The sequence below is a fragment of the Rhamphochromis sp. 'chilingali' genome (genome assembly GCF_963969265.1).
Source record: "Rhamphochromis sp. 'chilingali' genome assembly, chromosome: 21".
In the NCBI taxonomy this organism is placed as follows: domain Eukaryota; kingdom Metazoa; phylum Chordata; class Actinopteri; order Cichliformes; family Cichlidae; genus Rhamphochromis; species Rhamphochromis sp. 'chilingali'.
The window spans coordinates 9,543,352-9,570,376 of record NC_137949.1 but is presented as its reverse complement, the minus strand read 5'-3'; the positions used below and the strand labels follow the sequence as shown (position 1 = coordinate 9,570,376).

The 27,025-nt window shown below is 41.7% G+C and overlaps 1 protein-coding gene across 1 annotated transcript; it reads left to right on the top strand.

Moving 5' to 3' along the window:
• Window positions 1-19: 19 nt before the first annotated feature.
• On the top strand, window positions 20-27,025 carry LOC308389031 (uncharacterized protein). The gene is made up of 21 exons (XM_080870151.1): window positions 20-430; window positions 531-1,091; window positions 1,428-1,779; window positions 11,316-11,399; window positions 11,482-11,565; window positions 11,908-11,970; window positions 15,075-15,173; window positions 22,046-22,129; window positions 22,434-22,508; window positions 22,596-22,679; window positions 22,757-22,831; window positions 24,505-24,567; window positions 25,133-25,216; window positions 25,294-25,368; window positions 25,437-25,499; window positions 25,621-25,683; window positions 25,900-25,983; window positions 26,064-26,126; window positions 26,194-26,241; window positions 26,317-26,445; window positions 26,594-27,025. Exons 3-21 carry the CDS (start codon window positions 1,449-1,451, stop codon window positions 26,872-26,874), a joined length of 1,932 nt encoding a protein of 643 aa, XP_080726277.1. The 5' UTR covers window positions 20-430; window positions 531-1,091; window positions 1,428-1,448; the 3' UTR covers window positions 26,875-27,025.

Sequence of the window (27,025 nt, the reverse complement as noted above, 5' to 3'; positions counted from 1 at the left end):
GCTCTGCAGGTGTGAACACCTGAGCTCAGGCTGTCTGATTGGACGGCTCCAGCTGATGGGTCTGTTTATTAGGCTGTCACAGCAAGCACAAGGTGAGCACGGACAGGTGATGATTTCACACGACTGAGCAGTTGCAGTGATGTCACAGGGATCCCAGGCTGCATAGTGTTCGTGGCACAGGTCAGACCAGGCGAGCAGCACGGTTGGTGGAAAAACAAAACGGGTGGAGACGGAACAACAGGGCCGGCCCGGGGCCAACAAAGCTTGTTACAGTCAAAGTTAATGAAAATGTTTTGGGATGTGTGGTGCAGGTTTACTTCACTGCATGCTGCTGACGCCCACCTGCAGGATCGTGAACTGTACAGAGTGACTGTAATGAGTGCAACCATCCGTTACCACGGTCCTCCTGACCCACCTGGGCTTCCTTCAGGTGTGCTTGTAGTGAAGGTTTACCTTCCCTGACGCGGAGTTTACATGTGTTCGTTTTCTTTCGTTGTGAGTGTACTAAACAGTTCTTATTTTATTTCTAGCCAGTATCAGATGAATCTGACCCCAGATCTGCTTTCTGTGTCCCTGAGAGCACCATGCAGCCTTCAGTCTCAGCAGGTGTAAGAACAAACTAAACCTTATTTAAACTACACTTTAACTGACCCCTGCTCTCTCCTTTGACTGCCTCTCTCTCATTCTCTTTTTGATGGAGAGCTCTTTTGTCTGTATTCATTTACACTCTTACTGATGTGGATGAATCCCTGAGCAGCGACAGATCAGGTTTTAACACGATTCCTGTCAGCTGCACTTTATTTTGCAAATCACACAACGTGCACACACCTGAGCTGAGCTGCGATTTTGAGTTGTAAGGGCCGCTGTCGTTTGGATGCTAGGTTAAAGTTATTCCGGTTACCCGCCCTCGGGTTCAACGTTATTCCAGTTACCTGCCCTCGGGTTCAACGTTACTCCGGTTACCCACCCTGGTACCGTTGAGTTATTATGGCTCAGTGAGCAGTTATTGCAGCTGTCAGCTGTTTTCTGACGCGCAGGAGGACGTGAGAGCGTAGCTGTTGAAACAGTGCTCGGATTCATAAAGGCTGAAGGTGAACCACAGTTCTTTCTTTCACACTTGGAATTCTTTGCATGATTATCTGGGTTGGAGCATGTGGGAAGCCGTGACTGAGAAAGGTCTGAAAAGCCTTTTTATTGTGAGGCGAATGATTACTGGATGCCAAGTGAGTGCAAGCAGCCTTTCTTCTTTGGGTAAGCTGCTTATGGAGCGCAGGGTTCAGGAGGAAGCGGGTGAAGCTGCTCTGCTTTCGCTCTTATTATTCTTGTTAATAACACCCACTTTTACAAACTGCAGTTTTGTGTTTTCTGCTTGTTTGTTTTGAATCGTGTTTGTGGGGAGACTCCACCCCCTCGTCCTTGTGCTGAAGGATTTCTGCAGGTGGAGGACAATGGCGAGAAGGTCTGCTGCTCTGTTTCTGCTGCTCTGCTGCTCTGTCAGTCGGGGCCAGTCGGAGGCTTCTGTCCCCCCGCCGGCGGTCATCTCCCAGGCCCTCCCCATCCTCTGGGATGAACTGCGAGGGCTGAAGGAGCTGGTGCTGAGCCTGAAGGCGGAGGAGGTGGGCCGGCGTCAGATCCTGAGGAGGGTGGAGAGCTGGCTGAGGGATGGAGAGGTGCTGGCCGAGCAGCAGAGACGGAGCCTGGAGGGACTGAAGGAGGAAGCGCTCCGACAGGCGGAGGAGCTGAGGGGGAGGGTGGAGGAGCTGGAGGAGCAAAGCAAAGGTGAGGCCTCCTCCGTCACATTAAGTGTCATAGCTGCTCCTCAGACTGAGAGGTGGTGCAGTGAGTTTAGCTGGTGTAGCACAGGTGAGTCCTGCTGTCCTCAGGTAGGCGAAAAACATCAAACTGTTTTGAGCCTAAACAGCAGGAACCTGTTCGTGTATTAATCACTAGAGGCTGTCGCATAACAAGAGGCAGAAGAGGCAAAGCTGGAGCTGTAGGTTGAGAGCTTCGTGTTAGAGCGGGGGGGTCGAAGTTAATAAAGCTTACAAAGGATTCTTGAGAACATTTAACACGTTACTTGATAAAAACTGTCCAGTAATTGAAATCAACAGGAAAACAACTATGCAGGAAGACCACGGAGGACTACAAAATACCAGCAAAAAAAGAATCCCCTATATCGAGCATTGATAAAAAAGAGAACCATGGAAACTGAAAGGAAGTATAAAACTTACAAAAATAAATGAACTAATATAATGAGATCCTGTAAAACAGAGTATTTCATTAAAAGGTTGGAACACAATAAAGATAACACAAGAGATATCTGGAACGTATTAAACAGTGTAATCAAAGATGGATCAGGGAATAACGATGGGTACTTTATAGAGGGACAAGAAGTATTAATAACATGGAAGAGATAGTAAATGGCTTTAATGAATTCTTCGTAAACATAGGGCCAAAACTGGCAGAAGAAATAAAGGTTGATGGGACACTGGTGAAAATACTGAAAGCAATAGAAGCTCAATGTTTTTAAGCGCAGTGGAAGAGAAAGAGATTCATGACATAGAGAACAAAACCAGTACAGACTGGACTGATATTGATATGGTAACAGTAAAGATTGATGGTGTTGTAAAACCATTAAAATATATGTTCAACTTGTCGTTTCAAACAGCGGTTTTGCTAAAGTTATTCCCATTTACAAAACTGGTGAAAGGCATCACTTTACAAACTATAGACCAGTGTCAATACTCTCCCAGTTCTCTAAGATACTGGAAAACTCTTCATAAAAAGATTTGACAGTTTTGTGGAAAAACATGAATTAATGACAGATGGTGAGTATGGGTTCAGATCAACAGGTCAACAGCTTTGGCACTGATAGATTTAATGGAAGAGATGACAGAACGTGTGGATAATAAGAGGTACGCACTCGTTTTCTTAGATCTAAAGAAGGCGTTTGATGCTGTTAATCATGAAATTCTAATAACAAACTGGAAAAGTACGGGTTTAGGGGAGTGGTTTTGGACTGGGTAAAAATCCATGTAGAGAATAGGCAACAATATGTACAAATAAATGAATATAAATCTAATTTGATGGATATAGCTTGTGGAGTACCTCAAGGTTCAGTACTGGGTCCAAAAATGTTTATTATGTACTTAAATGATATCTGCAGAGTATCGGAGATGTTAAAGTTTGTAATATTTGCAGATGACACAAATATACTGTGTTCAGGTGTGGAATTGCCACAGGTTTTGGAGATGATCACACAGGAATTAACGATATTAAAGAAGTGGTTTGATATAAATAAATGATCATTGAATCTCGATAAAACCAGATTTATGTTGTTTGGAAACCAAAAGAAAAACATCAGTGTAGAAATATGTGTTGACAATGTATGTTTAGAAAGAGTCAATGAAATAAAATATCTTGGGGTGATCATTGACCACGAGCTGGAAGCCACACAGCACTGATGTTCGGGGGAAACTGGCACGGGGCCGTCATGGGGAAAGCAAAGCACATGTTGGATCAGAACATATGTTATACTGTGCTTTACTACTGCCATATATGAGCTACTGTGTCGAGGTCTGGGTAAACATACAAAAGTAACACACTAACAATAACTATAATACAGAAAAGGGCCATTAGATTAATAATAATGTGGGTACAGGGACCATACAAATGCACTCTTTGTCAAAATGCAAGCTTTTAAATTCCAAGAATTGGTGAAGCTTAAAACAGCGCAAATAATGTATAAAGTAAGAAATAAATTGCTTCCAAAAGAAATCTGTAAATGGTTCATAGAAAGAGACGGTGGGTATAACTTAAGAGGGAAGTGGAATTTAAAAATACAAAGTGCTAGAACGACTTTAAAAACGATGTCTATCTCAATTGCAGGAGTTAAATTATGGAACAGTCTAACTGAAGAAATAAAAGAAAGTAAAAACATAAAACAGTTTAAAATATAAAAACCTAATTTTAAATGAGTACAAGAATTAAGAAAACGGGGTTAACCCAGGACGGTGCTGTTGCTGGTAATGGTGTTGTTGTTCTTTTTGTTTGTTTGTTTTTCCATAACTTGTGAATCTGCAAATTTACACATTCTGTCTTTTTCATATGAAAGAAACTGTACTGTGGTGGGGCTTGCTTATTTCTTGTTTTGATTTCTGCATGCTTGGTTTGTTTTGCTTTACTTTTGTTTCATATGTTGTTTGTTTAATTTAAGACTAAAAGAAAATTAAATGAATGAGAGGTCAAACCTGAGGGGGTGGGGACAAATAAGTAAAAAACAAAAGCGCCATAAAACAAGAAGAATGGTGCCTAATGACAGAGTTAATAATACAGACTTTGTAATGTGTCACGTGAAGATTCAGCAGCCAGATGAAGTGTTTACTGGCAACTGACAGTGATAGCGGACATTATCATCACTATTCCAACAATCCTTTCCGCACAGACAAGCATAAACAAACTCGACTATCACTAAATCAAATTTAACACACGTTTGTAATGACGCCAATTCAGTTTACAATAGGGTTCATTCACTCGGTCAGCAGGGGGCAGTATCCTCGTACACTGGGGAGTACACTGCCATTAAACCAACAGAAGAAGAAGAAAACCCCTGCACATGCGCGGTACGGATCGGGAGTTCTGATCTGTCGCTATCTTTTTATTTGGTTTTGTCTACATTATATTAAATGTTTCATTATCGGAAACATTTTAAGAGATACTTGTTATTCTTAACATCTTAACAGATACTCTGACCCGTAACTATCGTAAAATGCTTCGACTGGAAGTAGACACCTTTCGCGCATGCGGGGTACCGATCAGGTTTCCGGTACGGATCGGGTAGCGACAAGCAGAACCGAGTTGTTGTTGTTTTTTTTTTTTGTTTTTTTTTTTTTAATTTTTTTTTTTTTATTAGTAATATAAACATACAAACAAAATGCACCATATATTACAGATTCAGAGAATAAACATTTCTTACATATTAGCAACTTTCATATATAGTGAAAATAAAATATAAAGATGGGGTCACATAAATTAACAGATTATTAACTCACTAAATCAAAATCTTCTACAAAGGAAACAAAAAAAGCAGCCTTTTTCTTTTTAACTAAAGTCAAAGATTTAACCAACAGGTTTAGGTCGTTTTTCCAGTGAGCCAGTGTTGGTTTAATCTTAAAAAAGCGACATTTATGTATAAAATACTTACACAAGATTAATAACACATTAACACCATAATTAGCTTTCTTTTCTTTCAAAAACACTCCAAACATTATCATATTTAAGGTAAATGGGGTAATTTGAATCCCACTGGAATAAAGCCAGGTATGAAAATCCAACCAAAATATTTGTATAAAATTGCACAAAAAGAATAGATGGTCCAAATCCTCCTCTTCTGTTTCACAAAATACACAATTACCCGTTTCTATTTTGAATCTATCACTAAGGAGTCTATTTGTCGGGTAAATTTTATTCAAGATTTTAAATTGGACTTCTTTCCCTTTAGGAGGGATAGGGAAGGTGATATAATCAGTTCTTATTTTTTCAATTTCTTCCCTTTGGAAATCTTTTAATATGTAATTACGTCTAAGTAAATTTGGAGAATAAAGACTCCTTAATGAAGATCTAAGAAACTTATTGTTGCATTTAACATCACAAAATCGAATACCATCTATATATAATTGCCTTAAATTGGGGGAGATGTCAGAATATATTATATCATTTACAACTATGTTTTTAAGTGACAATGGAATGGATTTTATAACCCGATTAAATTTACTTTTAGAACATTGGATATTAAACTTTTGGCAAAAATCTTGATGTCCTAGAACATGTCCTTCCTCATCTACAAAATGGGCAATTGCCCAAACACCTTTTGATAACCAATCTTGAATAAAAATAGATTTTCTGTTCATCAGTATATATCTATTGTTCCAAATTGGGCTATTATGTGGAGTGAAATTATGTTTAAATAACATTTTCCAATAAAGAAGGACCTGTTTATGGAATTCAGAGAGTTTAGCAGGTAGCTTAGTAATTTCAAAGTCACACTTTAGGAGAAAGTCGATACCCCCTAGTGTATTAAAGACCTTACTTGGTATAAAAAACCAAATGGAGTGTGGATTATTTAGGAAGGATTTTAACCATTTAAGTTTCAAAACACCATTCATTATGTCAAAATCAATTGCGTTTCCACCGCCTTCAATGTATGGTTTAACCAAATCATCTTTAGATATATAATGGCACTTATTCCTCCAAATAAAATTAAAATTCAAGCTATTAATTGTTTTAATAACTTTATTCGATATTGATAGAGAGTAAGCTGGATATATAAATCTAGATAAACTGTCCATTTTGGTTAATAATATTCTTCCAAAAATTGTGATGTCTCTTTGTAACCACTTATTTAGGATTGTCTTACATTTGTCAACATTATCTAAAATATTTACTTTTTCTAAGACTTTGTGATCTTTTGAAATTGTGATGCCCAAATATTTTACCTCCTTCTTCACCTTTATATCGTACAGTAATTGTGAATTACACTCCTTTAATGCCAATAATTCACATTTATTTAAATTTAACTTTAAGCCTGAAGCTTTTGAGAATGTAGTGATTATTTGTTTTACCAGGGGAATCTGATGTTCATTTTTTAAGAAAAGAGTAGTGTCATCCGCAAGTTGACTAATTATTAAAGAATTGTCCATAATCTCAATTCCGGCAACGCTGCTGTTTTTAATTAGAATTGCGAGCATCTCCACAACCATTATGAACAACAACGGAGAGCTTCCACACCCTTGCCTAATTCCTCTTTTGACGCTAAATCTTTTACCAGTGCCATAGCCTAATGACACAGAGCTATTTATATCATTATACAGTATATCTATTATCTTCCTAAATTTATCCCCAAATCCAAATCGAGTTAGTGTTTCTAAAATAAAAGGATGTTCTACTGAATCGAAAGCTTTATAAAAGTCCAAGAAAAGAATAAAACTGTCATCACTAATCAGATCATTGTAGTCTAGTAAGTCTAAAACCAATCTGATATTATTATGAATGTTCCTGTCTTTCAAAAACCCTGATTGTGTCTCACTAATTATACTTGAAACCCCTTGTTTGAGCCTTGTTGCAACTGAGCTAGAGAAAATTTTATAATCTGTATTTAATAAAGTTATGGGCCTTAAGTTATCCAATTGTCGTTTATCTTTGTTTGGTTTAGGAATTAATGTAATTAATCCTTGTTTCATGCTAGACATCAATTCTCCCTTTTCAATACTGGCCAGTATAGCTTTGAATAAAATTTCCCGTAAGTCTTCCCAAAAAAATTGGAAGAAATTAACTGTCAGCCCATCTGGACCAGGGGATTTATTAAGTGCCATTTTCTTAACAGATGCATCTAACTCTTCAATTCTGAAGTCAGATTCACATAATTCCTTAAATGATTCATCAATTTTAGGGATCAGATTATCTATTTGATCAAAAAAGACATCACAATCTGCTTGGGAGAACTGTGAGGAGTATAAATTGGAATAGAATGTATAAGTTTCATTCTCCAAAATTTTAGGGTCGTCACATTCAATGCCATCAATTAACAGAGAAGATATAAAATTTATTTTCTGTCTGCTCTTTTCTAAATTAAAAAAATATGAAGAATTTCTTTCCCCCTCCTCAATCCACTTGGCCCGTGAACGCACAAAAGCTCCTTCTGCTTTATTTAGGTAGAGCTGATCTAATTTAGTTTGCAACTCCATAAGTTTACTCCTTTCTTGGGTATTTAGATCATCTTTACTACAGCAATAAGTAATTTCTTGGAATAATTTACATTCATATTCTCTTTGCTTTTGACTTATGTTTTTACTGAATTGAATACTAAATTCTCTAATTTTGAATTTAATGAATTCCCATTTATTGATATATCCTACAATTAGATGATCAGCCATAATATCTTTTATAATTTTTTTGACTATGTTGCAGTAGTCTTCATTTTGTAAAAGTTTGGCATTGAACTTCCAATAAGTTCTTTTATTTGATTGTCTAATTTCCGATTCTAAGCACAGTTCAATAAAGCAATGATCAGATAGAGGTGCATTTGACATTGCAACTTTTACAGTGTGGCTAAGAATGATGTCACTTCCTAGCCAATAGTCTATTCTAGATTTACAAGCTCCATTTGGTTTAAACCAGGAAAAGCTCTTAATTTCTGGATTTCTTACTCTCCAAATATCTGTCAAGTTGTTATTAATCAAAAATTCTATAATTAGGTTATTTTTTTGTGGTCTACCTGTCCTTGAGGGCCATCTATCAGTCCATTCATCAGGAGTCATATTCCAATCACCACCCATTAAAATGTATTCTGTAGGGTATCGACCTTTAAGTTCAAAAATATTTGAAGTTATATCTTCTAACATAATTTTATTCTGTCTTTCATTGTTATATCCATAAACGTTGACTAAAATGAAAAACAAACTTTCAACTCTCATTACAGCAATCAACCAATGACCATTCAAGTCAGTTCGTTGTATTACAAGATCCCCGGGAAAGTTATTGAATAAAATTGCTACACCCCCCGACCTCATTGAGCCATGGCTAAACAGGATTTTGCTACCCCATTGGTTTGACCAAAAAGATACATCACTATCAGATGAATGAGTCTCTTGTAGAAAAATACAGTTTGATTTTTTACCTTTGCAGTACAAAAATAAGGCTTTTCTTTTAACAGATTCTCTTAAACCCCTAACATTTAAAGAACCAAAACAAATGTTAACATTCAACATGAACTATAGACAGAATATCACTCACCACGTGAGAAAAAGAAGAAAAAAAAAAGTACTAAATGCTGAGCTCCTCAGACCGCGAACAAGTTTCCACTATTTCAGTTTTTGTCATTTTTAGTTCTCCTGTCTTTCCTCAACTTTGCGTCCATCAATGAAGGCATGTGGACCACGAAAGTAGGCCCGTTTACCCGCACGTCTTGCTTCCTCCACCAGAGGCCATAGGCGCTGTCGATCTTGTATGTCCTCCTGCGGCAACATCTCCGCGAAGCTGATGCCTTCTTGCTTGCAGGTTGAAGAGTCTTTGGTGCGCCTCCACAATTCTTCTTTAATTCGCCTCTGTGTGAATAGAATAATGATGTTTCTGTTTCTGCCATCAACTCGTTTCCCTAAGCGGTGGACAATATCAACGGCCTCTTCTAAGTTCAAGTCAGGGGCAATCTTCTGAAGCGTTTGCAAAACCTTCACTCTAATGTTTTCATCTTTGTCTTCCTTCACCCCTTTCAGTTTTAGGCACCACCTCATTCGGTAGCGCTCTTGTTCTCTCACTCTTCTTTTCAAGTCTTCATTTTCTTTAAGCAGCTGTTCATTCGCATTTGCCAGTTTAACAACTTTCAATTTGCAATCAACTATCTCTGCAGCATTAAACTCTACAGCCTTAGCCAAGCTGGCAACCATAGCTGCACTTTGTTTGTTTTGTTCCTTGATATCCTCCAGTTGTGCTTCAAATTTTTTGTCAAGTCCCATAATGGCTTCAAAAATAGTTTTATTGGAGATATCATCTTCCTTCTCTGAAGATTTTGTTCTTTTCTCCTCTGGCGGTTGTTTTGAAGGAGTTGGCGGCAGCAGAACCGAGTTGTATGTGTGGAGGGACTAGGGATGGGTACCGGTATCCGGTGCCATGACGGCACCGGTTCTGACATAAACGGTAGTAACCAGACCGAAAAGCAGCGCACATTTCGGTGCTTTATTTTCCTGAGCTGTGACACAATCATTTTACGTTTCCGAGGACAGTAGGCGGGTCCAGGTACGTACGTTCTTTTAGAGCAGAGCTACAGATTAAAAATGCCCAAGGCGAAGCGGTCAAAAGTCTGGCTGTACTTCACAGCAAAAGATGCAAACTCAGCAGCCTGCAACAAGTGCTTTAAGGTGATACTGTGCAAAGGAGGTAACACCTCGAATCCGATGAAACACCTGGCGACGCATAGCGTTTTTTTTTAAAAGCCGAAAAATGCGCCGTATTTGATAGCTTGCTGCGAGACCTCACACCGAGCACATCTACTGCGGTTGGGTTGCCTGTTAACGGACCCGGAGTTAGCAACATCCCCCAAAAACCAGAAGAGGAGAGTCCTGGCCCCTAGCCCTGTCAGTGTAGCAGAAATGATGAGGATGACGATGGCAGCAGCAGCCGTTCTTCTCTGCGGGAGTAGCTTAATGTTGTTCGTGTGTAATTTATGTTGAGTAGGCTAACCACGTTGTTGGGGCGACCGTGGCTCAGGGGGTTGGGAAGCGTATCTGTAACTGGAAGGTCGCCGGTTCGATCCCCGGGCTCTCTGTCCTGGTCGTTGTGTCCTTGGGCAAGACACTTTACCCTACCGCCTACTGGTGTTGGCCAGAGGGACCGATGGCGCGATATGGCAGCCTCGCTTCTGTCAGTCTGCCCCAGGGCAGCTGTGGCTACAACCGTAGCTGCCTCCACCAGTGTGTGAATGCGAGAGTGAATGAATAGTGGCATTGTAAAGCGCTTTGGGTGCCTTGAAAAGCGCTATATAAATCCAATCCATTATTATTAAATTAATGCATGTAAGGTGAACTAGCAAACATCATCATAGCTACATGCAGCTGTCTTCTTGTTTGATGGCAGATACTCCCTTCACCCTGGCCAAAAAGGCTAAAATGACCAAAGAAAAAGTGGAAAACAGTTAAACATGAGAGGATTTTGGACAAAGTTTGTGTGTTTTTTCCATTGTTTAAGCACTGCTTCCAGCCAAGAGTGATGCCATATATGCCCCACAGCTGCAGAAAAGGCTAACATTGTTATCTTTTTACAAAAAACAGCTGAACATGAGAGGTTTTTGGACCAATTTTGTGTCCTCCATTCTTTGAGCACCGTTTGAGCACCGGCACAGTTTCAAAAGTACCAGTTTGGCACCGGTATCGGATAAAACCTAAACGATACCCATCCCTAGGAGGGACAGTAACTGTGTGTGTGTATATGTAAGCATTTAACCCTTTAAGACCTACCATAGAACCAAGTCCGCCAGAGCTTATATTATATTTTTACATGCTGTGGAGCCATTTTTGGGAGCATTTCAAGTTGCTATACATCAATACAACCATTATAGCCCAGATTTTAATAATATGTATTCATTAAGTGCATAGTAATTACATAAATTGCAAAAAAGTGCAATAAACTACAAAAAAATTGAAAATCGTTTTTGATTTTTTTAACATATATGGATCCAGGACCGAACCTGGCCTGGGTTCGGTCCTGGATCAGATTCTTCGGCCTCTAAGTCCGAGGTGGTTCTGATGTCCTGTGTCGTCCCTCAGCTCGAGCCGCCGACGTGTCGACACTTCAGTCCAGGCTGAACAGCAGCGAGCGCTCGACGGACGACCTGAAGAAGAAGAATTCGGGTGAGTCTCGGACCCTCGTCGTCACCTGAGCAGCGGCTCGCAGGTTTGTGGACCTTACACTGGGTTACTGCTGTGTCTGCAGCTCTGGCGGCGGAGCTGCCGTTCCTGCAGACGAGACTGAGGGCGAGCGAGAGCACCGTGGAGCAGCTGAGGAGGAAGAACGCAGGTCATCATCATCATCAAGCACTCACTGTTTGGTGACTTAGTTCTAATTTCATAGATTAACCAACTTTTCTTTGAAGCAGGAAGTCCCACTGACGGTATTTAAAGATGGACATAAAGGGTGTACATCTTTTATATACAGTCTGTGGCTGTGAGCCAGACTTATGATGAAAAACAGGAAGTTGTGTTTCTACTGACTGGTGACGCTGTGTGGCCACTGGGGGGCGCTGCTCACACTGACATTCAGTTGTACTTCCTCAGAAAAATTTCAGACTAAAAGTCTCCACCATTTTATTTTGTCAAGCAGTTGTGTGTAAACTTCCTGTGTGTGTTTGCTCGTTTTCAGTGTTGGCGGCCAGACTGTGTAACACCGAGAGTCTGATGGAGGAGCTGAGGCAGCAGATCTCAGGTCAGATTCGCTTCCTGTCCTGCTGACTCGAGGGTCGGCTTAAAAAAATCACCTTTAAAAAGCTCCCGATAAAGCTCTGATAAAGACAAACTAGAATGTTCCAACTACAGGCCAATAAGTGTATTAAATGTAGATTACAAATTGTTTACGTCAATCATAGCACGGAGACTTGAAGGGATCATCCCAAGGATAATAAACCTAGATCAAACTGGATTTGTTAGGTCGCGCCAAACCCATGATAGTGTTAAGAGAACTCTGCAAATTATTAGACATATTAATTTAAATAAAATACCAGCTATATTATTGAGTCTAGTTGCTGAAAAAGCTTTCGACTCCTTGAGATGGGAATTTTTATTCCAAGCAATGCTTAGATTTGGGTTTAATGGGTCCATCATCACTATATTGAGGGCCTTGTATAATAGCCCAACTGCAAAAATAAAGATTAATGGTGAACTTTCAGATGCTTTTAAGCTTGAAAGGTCCACAAGACAGGGATGCCCACTGAGTCCACTCTTATTTGCTATTTTTATAGAGCCATTGGCTCAAAGGATTAGGCAGAATGGTAACGTAAAAGGGATTAATATCGCTGGAAGTGAGCAGAAATTGGCCTTGTTTGCAGATGATATTTTGGTTTACTTATCAAAACCTACCGAATCACTTATGGAGCTCATGTCAGTGTTAAAGGAGTATGGGCTATACTTGGGATATAAATTGAATATACAAAAAACATAAGTTCTTAGTAGCTTTTATAGCCCCCCCCCCCCCCCCCCCCCCAAATCTGCTCAACAAATACAAACTAAGCTGGGACAAAAGAACTATCAAATATCTGGGCATAAATTTATCAATGGATATAACCAGTTTGGAAGAAATCAACTACTCCCTACTTAAAAAAGATATCATGCTAGATATTAGCAGATGGTCATTAATCCCTTATCTAAGCATCTCTTCTAGAGTGGACATCATAAAAATGAATATGCTCCCAAAGATATTGTAGTTATTCCAGTCTGTTTCTATAGAAAACCCTGATAGATACTTTGTAGAGTGGGATAGGACCCTCTCAAGATTTATATGGGCAAGGCAAGGCAAATTTATTTGTATAGCACAATTCAACAACAAGGTGATTCAAAGTGCTTTACAGAGACATTAGAAACAAAAACAAATAAAAAGCATGATTTAAAATTGATTAAAACAAGCAAACAAACTAACTAACTAAACACACACATTTCACACCTGTTCGCGCGATCTGAACCCTTATCGTAAGGGGAGCTACCAGTCCTTCTGTGGACGAGCTACTTTCTATTTTAAATTCCCTGAATTTAAAATACTCTCTAGACCCAGCTGGGGAGCTACCCAGAGCTCTAACCCACTTAACAAACAAGCAAACAAACAAAACAGTATGTAAAATCAAAACAGATAAAATCAGAACATTAGATAGTTAATGTAAGTTTTGAAATTTAAGCTTAACTAATTAACAAACAAACAAAACAGTATATAAAATCAAAACAGATAAAATCAGGGTAAAAAGCCAAGAGTTAAGTTCAAAACACTTCAGCTTCCCAAAGATAAAGGAGGATTAGGCTTCCCTTGCCTACAGGACTACTACAGGGCAACACAAATAAGAAATCTGGTGGGCTGGTGTAAACCTGGATACTGTTCAAGATGGAAGGAAGTGGAATTGTCCTTGGGAGGTAATTTTCCTGTCGGGGCACTGATAGGAGATCCTTCAGAGTTACGACTCCTGGGAGACCCGGGCAACCCTTGGATAGTAAGTTCAATAAAAATATGGGAAAGAGTACTTAAAAAGTACCAATTAAACCAGAGGGCCGGATTCCTTAAATGGTTTGCATATGACCCAGAATTTTTGCCTAGCAAGATCGACTCGACATTCAAAACATGGGCAAATAAAGGTCTCACCACATACAGTACCTTGTTGAAAAATGGAAAAGTGATGAGTTTCCAAGACCTTAAGAAAAAATTCGGGTTGCAAAATCAAGATCTTTATTTAGATATTTGCAACTGAGGGACTTCCTGAATAAAAAGCTAAAAAATTCTCAGTTATCGACTGGGAATGAAGAGATTATAAATATATTCGAGAATGCATATAGAGATGCACCCTATCAAAAAATTATTTCCAAATTATATTGTTCACTGATCAATCTATGGGGTCATGATACAAGATATGTTAAAGGAAGATGGGAAACGGAGAGCAATCTATTCCTAACAGGAGAGGAATGGGATGGGTTTGTAGGCAGCAGTGGTCAGTAACAAGCTCCCCCTCGTGGAGGGAATTCAGCTGGAAGAATGTATTTCGTTATTTTATTACCCCAGCCCAAAAATCTCAGAATACAACATGCTGGAGGCATTGTGGACATGCAACATCAAATCATTTCCACATTTTTTGGGAATGTCCCCGTGTGGTTCCATTTTGGAAGGAAATACATAAGGACAAGGTCATGGAAACAATCTTCCAAAAGAAAATACAATTTCATTTTGCATTGTTGTACCTAGGCAACCTAGAGAGTCTTAATCTATGCAAACCGGATAAGTATTTGTTCAGTGTGCTGTCGGTAGCTTGCAAAAAGGCCATAACTCGCCTTTGGATTAAAGAGGATATTCCTACCATAGATGGATGGATTGATGTGATATATAATATTTTTGTTATAGAAAGAATAACTTTTAGGCTAAAGTGCCAGGCGGACTCATTTGAAGAATATTGGTTGAAATGGTTGAAATATGTACAAAATGGGAGGTCCGATTTTGTATAATGTCATTGTATTTCTTGGTTTGTTTGTTTGTTCTTGTGTTTTGTTTGGTCTTGTTTTGGTCCGTTTGTCTCTTCTGTTGTTGTTCGCTTTGGTTTTGCTTTCCCCCTCACGGTGATTAAATTGAATTTGTTGTACATGTTGTATAAATAAGAAAACTAATCAAACATAAATTTAAAAAAATTAATAAAAAGCTCCCGTCTGAGATTTTTAAAGGTGATTTTTATAATTGATGCTGAATGTTTAAACCATCACCACCGGGGGCGCTATTGTTTTCCGACTAAAATTTCATTTTGTCCCCGCCCACCTGAGCGTTTAATGTTGCATGTCGACACTTTGCAGAGTTTCCGGCCTCCAACGCCTCGTCTCTGACGCCTGACATGTTGGAGCTGGAGGCTCGACTGGGCGCCCGTCTGGAGGAGCTGAGCGCTGACGCTGAAGGTGAGTCAGCTGATCAGCTGTTCATGTGCAGAGTGACGCTGCCGGGTGGGCGTGTTGTTTGCAGCTCTGCGGGGTGGACTGAAGTCGCTGCAGCAGCTCAGCTCCTCACCAGGTGCAGCATCCGTTCGTCCTGCAGGGAATGATTTCACATCAGAGTTCAGAGAGATTTCATTTCATTCAACTTTATTGATCCCGAAGGAAACCGGGTTAAGGTGTCGGCGTTCCAGCGCCACCTTACCCTTCAGACCGTACATTATGCAAACATCACATAAAGAAGACCGATCAGAGAGGAAGAATGATGGAAATACACAATATGAGGAAAGACGAGGAGAAAAACGAACTCAGACTGAGCTCCTGAAGGGAGAACAGGAAAAACTCCTCAATTGTTGTTCTAGTTTCAGCCTCGGAGCTTCCAGCTGGTGGAGGAAGCTCGTGATTGTTTGGGTTTAGGGCGAACAACTGCATGTCCATCACTGGTCCCAATTCAGTGTTATTCACACAGCGCAGAATCACAACAACGGTCGCCTCACTTTTGTTTCCCACTGTGCAAGAATTTGCAGGCTAGTTTAGGACACATTATTTCACAGTGAACCTCTCTATCAAACTTTGCTGCCACACCGCCCCCCCCCCGGCCTGTGCTTCGAGGTTTCTGGTAGTTAGAATGACTCGGGGGTGTTGATTCATTTAAACTAACATAATCATCCTGCTGCAACCAGGTTTCTGTAAGGCAGAGTAAATCAATTTGTTGATCAATTATTAAGTCATGTACTAACAGAGACTTGGAGGAGAGAGACCTAATATTTAATCATCCACATTTCACTGTTTTACTCTTTGGTTCAGATGTGGATACTGTATTGTTCTTTCTTTGTGTTTATGTTTAAGTTGTTTGTTTGCTGGTTTTTAGTTTGTTTTTCGTCTGTTTGGGAGCTGACACAGTCTCTATGGTATGGAAGCCCGTTTCCGCCGCTGAATAAAAAAAAAAAAACCAAAAACAGCTAGTATCCATAACTCAAAATTTCGAGTTACTTTTCTCAAAATTTCGAGTTAGCTCTCCCAATCAAAAATATACGTGAATGAGGTCGCTTTCTTGTTACCCGGAAGCATATGGCGCAGAGGAACGCGCTCTCAAAAACGGATCCCAACAAATTGGCGCTTTCGCGAGTACGTTTGCTGATAGTAACACCATGTGATTCAGCTAATAACACAGGGATTTCATCATTTGTGAAGCCAGGCTGAAAACACTCAGCAATCTCTGCATTCACGACTGGATGTAATACCGGTAGCTTAGCTGTAGCATTTGTAGCTGAGGGCTTCAGCTTCCAGGTAACAAGGAAATGACATCATTCACGTAGATTACTGATTGGCAGCGCTAACTCGAAATTTCGATTTATTAACTCAAAATTTTGAGAAAAGCAACTCGAAATTTTGAGTTATGGATCTTTTTTTTTTTTAAGTGGCGGAAATGGGCTTCCATACTATGGAGATGGGTTTTGGGGGTTAGCAGGAGGAGAGAAGCTGCAGAGAGGCGTGTAAGACTGCAACTCTGCTTTCTGGTCCCAACTCTGGATAGTCATATTTTGGGGGGTTTGGTGTTGTCCTTGGGTCATTTTTGTCCTCTAAAGAAATCTTTTGCTATCAAAAATGTGTTTTTTATTCATCAAATGGTCTGAAAATAACAGACGTTATTCATTACTATGCTATGCATGATTGGAATAAGTTTTAAGTAATTTGATTTATTTATGGGATTTTTATTGAATTTTATAACATTGGTGGTCCTCGTAGGACAAAAATGACCCCAAAGTACAAAGTGTTGCAAAGAGCCGTATTTTCACAACATACTGCTTTCATACATCTTTGATCTTGGATCACTGATGTGTGGGGTCAAGCACTGGTCATAACAACCACAACAACAACAACAACAACAGGCAGCACAATGAGGAGGCAGGTGCTCTATATTCAATGAAATTTTATTTATACAGCACCGAATCACAACAACAGCCGCATCAAAGTGTTTCGTATTGTAAGGTAGACTCTACAATAATACATACACAGAAAGTATGCTCACAAGCCTCCATTGCACTGGAGATTTGCATACTTTGATGAGCATACTTTTTTTTACCATGTTGTGCAAAGCAATGACCAGTAGAACAAAGCACATATTGTCCTCTAGTATAATGAGGAGGGAGAATCAATGTTCAGGAAGATCCAGGGTTAGAAGATATAGAAAATATTGTCAATATTTAGAGCACATGCTACCCTTTCTCTGAAAAAGCACATCAGCCACCTGCAGAAGTGGAAGAAGGCTATGAAGTGAAGGAAAGTGATGAAGAATCTGAACTATGTTCAAGTAGGTTCTCAGACATCCAGGACATGGTAGTCTGAGGAGCTTGGAGAGAAAGTGACTGGGCTTCTTGAAGTTTCTTGAATTTTCAGAATGTGAAACTGAAATAGAAGATGTGTCAGAGGACTACACATCATCCATTTCAATTATGATGAAGACAAAGAATCAAGCAGGAAAGAGGAGTCAGCTGAGACAGAGGAATATTTGCAGTAACGTGAGGAAACACTAATCTGGTCTTCTATCCTTCCCAGTGACAGACGATGCCTGACTCTCTCATGTGCCTCAGAGAAAGATGATCTACCACAGTCCAAGCACATGTGCCAGGTCCCATACTCCTTCAGTGGCTCTTCTACTCGAGTACTGAAAGCATTATACACAGTGTATTCTGCTTGTATTCTGCTTTTTAACGTTCACATCAGGGGCGGAGCGTGGGGGTGGCTTACGGGGCTTAAGCCCGGGTTGTTTTGTCAGAAGCCCGGGGTATTTTGGAGTGCAATTTTTTCATAGTTAGATGCCTGGCTGACAACTGTATAAAACAAAAAGTACACACAATATTCGAAGCACATAGTGCACACTGTGGGAATTTACGACTGTGCGTGAATCCCCCCTGATATTGGTATGATCCAAGCTCAGGCACTAAGCGACTGAGCGAGGGGGCGGGGCAGCTGCTGCCCGTGAGTGCGCTGTTTGAGAGACGGAGCCAGCCATACTAAGGAGAGCTTAAGTTTGACCAGGTACCAAAGCAAATCATTCGTACCGTACAAATAATGTAAATATGACGGTGCATCACGAAAGATTGATATCAAACTGATCACTTGACCAATATTACGTTACTCGCTCTTCAAGTGAATCAACAAATGGCGAAATGAAAAGCCGAACAAATGCTATTTTTTTTAGAGAGTCTTAGCTTACATGTGTTTATTTCATATTTTCAGTTCTTACCCTCCCCGACTAAATCGGTTTCAGTTATGTACTGAAATATAAGAATGGACATTAGAGGCTTCTTTCAAAGAAAAAACTCAGGTAAATGTTATTTTATATATTATGCTTTGTATGTTGTTCAGTATATTTCTATGCAAAACAAGAGGGATTTCAGTACACAGCAGGATATTCACATTTGTAACCAGATATTTACATACACTTTAGGGAGAAAACATAAAACATTTTTACTGTACAGCATCAATTTAGAGTAAACTTTTGTTTTAGATAAATATTGAAATATATTTTGAATTAGTTAAATTTCAGAATAAAGAGAGACAGAGCTATTTTTATCACTTTCATCAAATTTAGGAGTACATATACACTAAATTTATTGTTAATTAATAAGAAAACTCCAGACGATTCCATTCTGAGCTGAAGAAGCTTCTGATAGGTTAGTAGAGTCCATGTGAGTAAATTGGTGGCACAGCTGTGGATGCATATAAGGCAAAACACAGAGCCTGTTTCTTTGACATGGGAACATCAAGAGATGTCAACCAAAACACCAGGAAAAGAACTGTGGAGCTCCATAAATGTGGCTCAAGTTTGAATACAATTTGGTGCCATTTGCAATTAAGAAATACAGATAGTTTCTCTCTTTACTCTTAAAGTTAACAAATATGTTTTTATATTTATCAATCTAAAAAAATAAACATTTAGTCTGATTTGATGTTACAATTAAAAAAGTGTTTTTATCTGAAGAGTAAATATCTGGTTTCAACTGTATATTTGATGATTGTCAGCACAAAGAGGGAGAGAGAGGAACAGAGAGGGAGATGGAGGAGAATGAGGACAGAACAGAGATGAACAAGAGCAGGTGAGACACACATGTTAGTCAAATGGTTGTTTACCAAAAGTATCACCGTATCATAGGTCCTCATGTATCTCGTACCTAGTGTTTCTTTTTAGGTTTGTTATTTTTCAAATTCTGTATTTATTAAGTTCTGCAGGCTTGTTTGCACAACAAGGCTGAATAATTATATAAACTTTTCTCAATCTAAATAGTGGACTTTGGTAGAATTAAAAAATAAGTGTAGTGCAGGTCTATGATGATTTTTAGTGCTACTATCATCTAGTTCTGATTCTGGTTCTGTCTTGGTTAAGTCCTCAGTAGTCCTGATTTTGAACTGTTGTAGTCCTGTTTTAATTCCGGATCAGTTCTGGGTCTGGTTGAATTGGGGTTTAGTCCCTGTGTCTTGATACAGGCCTGACCTTGTTCTGCCTTGCTGCTTAATTAAAAAACTAGTTTAAGGTGTCCTGCACATGTGATATATATTTTTCCCTATATGAAGTCATTCTTTTTTGAACAGAGCCTATTAATCTTTTAGTCATTTCTACCCACCCCCCCCCCAAAAAAAATAAAAAAATCCCACATGCATACTACTCTTTGGGCTAAGCCCCGGGTGTTTCAAATGTCTGGCTCCGCCTCTGGTTCACATGCCAATGGATGCATCAGAGACCAAGTTGGGGTTCAGTAACTTGCCCAAGGACACCTTGGTAAGAACTCCAGACTAGAGCACACAGAGATTGAACCAACAACCATCCAATTAGCAGATGACCTGCTCTACAGCCAACGCAATGACAACGAGAGAGGAAGAAAAATGGACCGAATGCAGCTGTAGGCATATGTGGGTGTGTTGATTCTTACTGCCGCGCATCCAGTAGAGTCGCTACGGCCAGTTTATGACATCCTGAGTCTGGTAGAGAAGTTTTCATGCTGACACAAGATTAATCATAGAAGCACAAAAAGGACATAATTTCTTGATAAAGACACAATAGATGATCGTCGTTCATGACACAAACGTGCTCCCATGAGGTGTATGGAACAAGTGGGTGTTTCTCCTGCTGTGATGTAAGATCCTGGTACTGATGTGACTGTATGAGCACCAAGTCCCCTTCAGAGGACTCTGTCCAACAGAACATCCAAGTAAACCAGGGAGCTATGAGATAAAAACATGAGCAGCATGTGATGCAGGTCCAGCTGTACATGGAACATGCTCGTGTACGATGGCAAACCGTCTGTCCTGCAGTCAGGACACGAGTTGTCCCTAACATTGCAGGTTTCCAAAAGAAAACAATCACCTGTAACAGCTTGTTTACTGTATATGCCCCTTGGCCTGCAACTGCAGAAAGAAAGCTGTCCATGATGGGACCAGTGCAGAGGAATGAACCTGAGCTTCCTCCTGCACTTGGGTCAAATATGGACACGCCTTTGTCCTCATGAAAGTTTGCCTTCACTCAGACTCATGCCCTGGTGTTCCTACCATGCCAAAATATAGAAAACTGTCAGGCAATGAGTTGGAATAAAGTTGAATAAAACCTTGAAACACAGAGATGGATGATATTTTATACTTGTTGCTTTTATAAACAGTCAAAGCAAACGGGGTCATTTTTGAGCCCAGAGGACAACAGATGTGATTATTTGCTGCCAGTAAAAAACTTGAAGTAGTTTAAAAACAGCTTTCTAAATTAACTTTGACATAAACCCGTCTGTGATCATCTGTTAAAGCAACCGACTCTGGTTGTGAAACAATAATCACAATAACTGATGATTTAATTTATTTTTTACCCAAAAACAAAGAAAAAATTCATTTTTATGAGGTTTTTTTATCAGATTTAAATTTGAAATGGAATAAAAAAAAATGTGTCAAAATGTTTGAATTAAGTTTTAATAAAAAGTAGGGGAAAATCCACTTCATATTAATTAAGTATCAATCAAAGGAGATGGGGACATTTTTGACCCCTGGGGACCACAGGTGTGTGGAAATCGGGAGGACATTATGAGGGTTAATAAATGTGTCCAAAGTGGGATGGAGCAGCTCTCATAATCCTATCAATTCTAGCTCTCCCGTTGCAGAGTTGTGAGCTTCTCCATGATTTTATCCAGACTGTGTTCAGTTAACAGTGTGAGTGCTCGTGGGATTTTGAGCAGCTGTAACAGGTTTTCATTATTCGTCGATACGCCAGGGCCGAGCAGCTCCAATCAGCAGGAAGCCCGTTATCACAGCCCAGAACAGGTCGATGTCTTCAATGTCCTCCTCTGAGAGTGTTGGCAGACACACGATGCGCCGGTGTCGTGCCAATCCGGCAGCGCACGTTCCTGCAGGAGGATCAGGCTCCCAGCACCCAGGTTTCTCATCGAGAGGGTGTTAGTAGTGTTTAGAGACCAGTTGATCAAATCCATAATTCCTTGTTATTCTTAGAGAACACGCGGAGAGCGTCTCCGAGATGAGACGAAGATAAGGGAGAGGAGACCGGAGAAGATGCGACCGCCTCCGCCGAGAGCCAGGAGAGAAGATTAGAAAAACAAAATTAAGTTAATTCTCACCGTTGTGTGCATGAAACTGAGACGGAAGTACGCCGTGAGATTTATAGTCTGATGCAGCAAGATGCACAGAGAAACGAGCGCCAGCGTGATTATGTTACTGCGAGGAAGCAAACACGTTCACGGAGAGCATCTCTGCGAGTGCTCGTGTCCGTAGATTACTGTTGAAGCCGTTCGTCATCAAACATGTTTCACCGACCCTCCATCGCTTTTGTTCTCACATTTCAGTGGAGTCGGCGGAGGTTTCGGCGCTCGGCAGCAGGCTGAGTGAGGCTGAACGCCGCTTGGATGAGCTGCACACACAAACCTCAGGTGAGTCAGTCCACAGGTGTGAGTTACCTGCAGCAGCTGCAGCTGACCTCAGAGCTCACCTTTCCAGATGTTCACCAACCTGTTTGTTTCATCGGTGTTGGCTGGATCCAGATGTTGTGTCCAATGATCAGATCTGTCTGCTGTAACACGATAAACTGCGTCCGTGTCGACTGGAGAGCGTGTCCCTCAGACAGCTGCTGAAGACGTGTGAAGGACGCGCTCCAGTCCTGTGTTCATAAACGAGCTCTGATCCAGTAAAGGTGAAGAGTTTCTGCATAACTGGGATCGTCTCCTCCCCTCTCAGCTGTCACAGCCTCGTGGGAAGAAAACCTGTCGGCTGTGAAGAGTCAGGTGCAGCAGCTGGAGCTGACCGGCACAGGCAAGTCAGGTGATCTGAGGGTGCAACATGTGACAGCATGCAGCTGCTCTCAGTTTACCTGTGATGTGTTTCCTGTGCTGTTTCCAGCTCAGACCGACTCAGTGAAGCAGCTGCAGCTTAAACTAAACTCCACAGAGCATCAGATCCACGAGCTGCAGACTGAAACATCAGGTAAGTGAATGAAATCTCCGGTGAAAGGAAGCGTATGTGTGTGAGGGCCCTTTGTTTGTCTACTGTTCACGTTTCAGATCAAAGCTCCAAACTGACGAAGCTGCAGACAAACGTGAGCGCGAGCGCGAGCCTGCAGGGCAACCTGAACACAGGTACAGCTGTCAGAGAGCACGCAGTGAGAATCGCTCTGAGCACGCTCACAGCTGCTGTTTCTGTTTAGAGATGTTCACCAGGCTGAGAGACAAACAGCTGGAACAGCTGCTGTCTGAGCACACAGGTAACACACTCTGACTTTGACTTCATCCTGAACCGAGCTGGTTCTCAGAGGAACTCTTCATGGCTCCGTCACACTACAGTAAAAAAGGCGGAACTCTTTTGTGTCTGGGAACATTTGGTGCTGCCCACGTCGCATTCACTAAGTGGCTGTAAACTGGTCAGCCTGAGGTCGAGTGCTCCGCCTCGGTGCGAGCACTTTGCCTCACAAGGTGACTGCACAGGGCGGAGCCAGCAACCGTGATTTGACTGACACAGTCATCATCACACTGGTGAAGGTTATTTCCAGTTCATCTCAGTCTGCTGAATATTGCAACTCTTAGCGCTTCTTGATGCACCAAGATGGCAGCTGACTGCGAGCGGTCGCATATTTGAAGCATTTCAAAGGAAACGAGATCCCAAGTTCATCTCACATGGCCGCAGTACGGCAAACACAGTTTCCTGCCTGGTCTGGTGATATCGTCTTATTCATATTCATCCAACATCTGACTTTGTGTACGAAAACTGTAGTTTATCCTCACATTTAGATTTAGCTGTTCGAACTTCACTGTAGGATTTGTGTTTGCATAGATAAAGCGTGTGTGCGCGCCTGCGTGCGTGCGTCAGCATGATCTGGTGAAAGCTGCGTGGCCTGACCATGTTTCACTCTGTTACCTGCTGGGGTGCAGAAGGACGAAGCGTCCTCCTGGAACAGTAAAGTCTGCCCAGAAACAGCCCGGCTGGGCGCTGTAACTGAAAAGATACAGAGAGTTTGTGCGATGCTATTAAAGGGACGCTGCAACGCTCAGAAGAGTGTACTTCAGACACACACTCGGACACACACACTGGTTCAACACAAACTCAGCAACGTAGCTGTGCGGAGCTCAGACCTACACTGGCACCACCAAACAGCCACAACATAGAAGAGCCACCTCCACGGGACAAGACATGGAAGTCCATCTGCATCTAAAGGTCAAAGGTCACTCTTTCGAGGATGCCAATGTTCACATGTTGGACAGAGAAGACAGACGGTTTGAAAGAGGAGTGAAAGAAGCATCTGTGTTCACTGTGAACAACAGTCTTTGAACGCAGGGCGGGGCTTACGACACCATCTGTCTGCCATCTATAATCCAGTCTGAGATCCTTCCCAGACGCCTTAACGCCCACTCACATCCTCACCTCAGGAAATCACATGATAGGGTGGGGCCAGGTCTCATCCTGGCTGATTGGGACCCACACCTGTTTTCACACCTTGGTTTGTGTGATTAGGTAGAGGATCAATAGTTGGTCCACGACCCTCTCAGGGACTCTCCACCATTTGACCCTAGGACTGAAGAAGCTTTTTGGAAGTCCAGACGCTTCTGTTTCAGAGCTGCTTCGATCACACTGATCAACAACGATTTTGAACAAGTTGCTATTTGGATCAGTTTAGTTTAATGGGATACTTTAGTCATGTGTGCCCACCTTTGATTGTAAACCTTCATACAGCCAGAGCAGAGAGAAACATTCAGTCATGTAAGGATCTAACAAGGTTCCCTGAAGAACCATCAACCGTGTTTACTTTACTTTGCAGAGATTATGAACCAACTGAGAGATGGTGAAAAACGGCTGGAACAGCTGAAGGCTGAGCACACAGGTAACACACGAAGCTTTCAGACTGGCATGTTTTACAAATGCTCATGCGATACATGAACGTTACATCCACACAAACAGAGTGAAGTGTTGCAACTTTATGTAGGAAACACTGAACTTTGAAGCTGAAACTGAAGAAAATTTTAATGCTTCCCTGGAAGCTTCAACAGTTTCAGTAATGAATAAATAAGATTTATTTTGAAAATCCTCTGATTTACCGTCGGTGTAAACAGTGAGTTTGGACGCTGACAGAATGATGAGATAAAACAAACGGCTCCTCCTCCCAGTGCTTTGATTGGTCGACACTGACAAAAATGATTGTGTGGTGTTGACGATTCAGACTGAGATGAAAACTGAGCATGTTGATCACTCTGTGGACACGTACGTGCTGGTGATTGTTGCAGCATCTGTCTCCGTTTCAGTTTAACAACATTCAGGCCAGACACACTCAGGATCATCTCCCAGGACAGAGATCGGAGTGTCGTCTGCGTCTAAACAGAGACTAACCTGTCATTCACACTCGATGTGTCGCTGTCAGACCTGTGATGTGTTTCCTGTGCTGTTTCCAGCTCAGACCGACTCAGTGAAGCAGCTGCAGCTTAAACTAAACTCCACAGAGCATCAGATCCACGAGCTGCAGACTGAAACATCAGGTAAGTGAATGAAATCTCCGGTGAAAGGAAGCGTATGTGTGTGAGGGCCCTTTGTTTGTCTACTGTTCACGTTTCAGATCAAAGCTCCAAACTGACGAAGCTGCAGACAAACGTGAGCGCGAGCGCGAGCCTGCAGGGCAACCTGAACACAGGTACAGCTGTCAGAGAGCACGCAGTGAGAATCGCTCTGAGCACGCTCACAGCTGCTGTTTCTGTTTAGAGATGTTCACCAGGCTGAGACGTGGAGACAAACAGCTGGAGCAGCTGCTGTCTGAGCACACAGGTAACACACGAAGGTTAACGTCACACCTTTGTACCAACTGTAGACATTTTAAAGCAAAGCGGAAACTGAGAACCTGTTTAGAAATTCTGTGTGAACGATGACAAAGTGGTTTGTTGTGCAGCCGTGGATGTCAGATTGAGATCCTCTGAGACACAGCTGGAACAGCTGGACACTCGTGCTGCAGGTACCGTCATCAGCTCCTACCTGAGGTTTCAAGAGTCGCTCATTAAAGCTCTCAGTCAGACATGAAGTGACACTGAGGTGACGCGTAGCACCCTACACACCACTGTTTATTGTTGCTGTTGCTCAGCTTGCAGAGCAGATGTTTACAGCTGAAGACGCAGATGAAGGTCGGGGTCTCATTTGTTCTGCAGGTCATTAAAATAAAAACTGTTTTCAGGCCGTGACATCGAGCTGTTGGCCACGAAGCTCAGACTGAACGTCACCAAGCGGCAGGTGGACGAGCTGACGACACAAAACACAGGTGACCTCTGTTACGTTGCCGGACTGTCGGGAGGTCTGATGGCGTTTATCCGAGTTCACAGTGTCACGCTCTGTTTTCAGTGCGAGCCGCTGAGCTGGAGTCTGTTTCGGACCGACTGACGGCGGCACAGAGACGCGCTGATGGTAACGAACGACCTCGAAGCTTTCTGCGTCCGATTAACTTGAATCACATCTGAATGTTTTCTCTCAGAGCTGCAGGTCAGGCTGAACCAGCTGAGCGCCTCGTCCGAGGAAGCAGGTCAGCCACGCCTGCGGCACTTTAAATGTCCTCACCAGCCAGCTGTGGGTTAAACATCACATCTGTCTCTTCTAGGTGAGCTCAGGGTGGCGTTTTCAGCCGGTCTGACCGATTCAGGGTCAGTGGGACCGTTTGATGAAGAAACAACTCTGATCTTCTCCAAAATCATCACCAACATTGGCGAAGCCTACAACCAGACAGCAGGTAGAGCGTGCCGCCCACATGACGCTGAAATATTCAGCTCCACGTAACATATGTTTGACTGCAGAGTTATATTAATATTGTCAAAGGTGGAGGGGGTGGAGCTCCTCCCTGAGGTGCTTGTCTGATTAACACCTGTGCTGGTCCTCAGGTGTTTTCACGGCTCCTGTCAGCGGACTGTACGTCTTCAGCTTCACGGCTGCAGATTACCTGAAAGGCTACATGGGCCTGTACCTGTACAAGAACGACAAGCCGATCGTCTTCAGCCTCGACCTGAACGACCACGGCGGCTACGCCTCTACAAGCAACGCCGTGTGTCTGCAGCTAGAGGAGGGCGACCGGGTGCACCTCGGCCTGCCGGCCAGCTACCGCCTCTATGACGACTCGCGAAACTTCAGCGTGTTCTCCGGCTTCCTGCTGTTCCACCTGTGATGGCGACGTCCTGGGATGCACCCAGATTATCCAACCTTTGTACGGCAGAGTGAACAGGAAGTGGGATGAAAGAGGCCACGCCCTTAATAACGCAAACTTTACTCTTTACTATAACGTAAAGCGGAGGAAATGATCCTGTAAACAGGTTTAA

Excerpts from the sequence above, each read along its gene's own strand:
- LOC308389031 (XM_080870151.1), top strand. The coding sequence starts at position 1,449 with ATGGCGAGAAGGTCTGCTGCTCTGTTTCTGCTGCTCTGCTGCTCTGTC. Across the intron at positions 22,130-22,433 it reads GCTGCACACACAAACCTCAG|CTGTCACAGCCTCGTGGGAA; the intron begins GTGAGTCAGTCC and ends CTCCCCTCTCAG. Across the intron at positions 26,242-26,316 it reads CGCCTCGTCCGAGGAAGCAG|GTGAGCTCAGGGTGGCGTTT; the intron begins GTCAGCCACGCC and ends TGTCTCTTCTAG.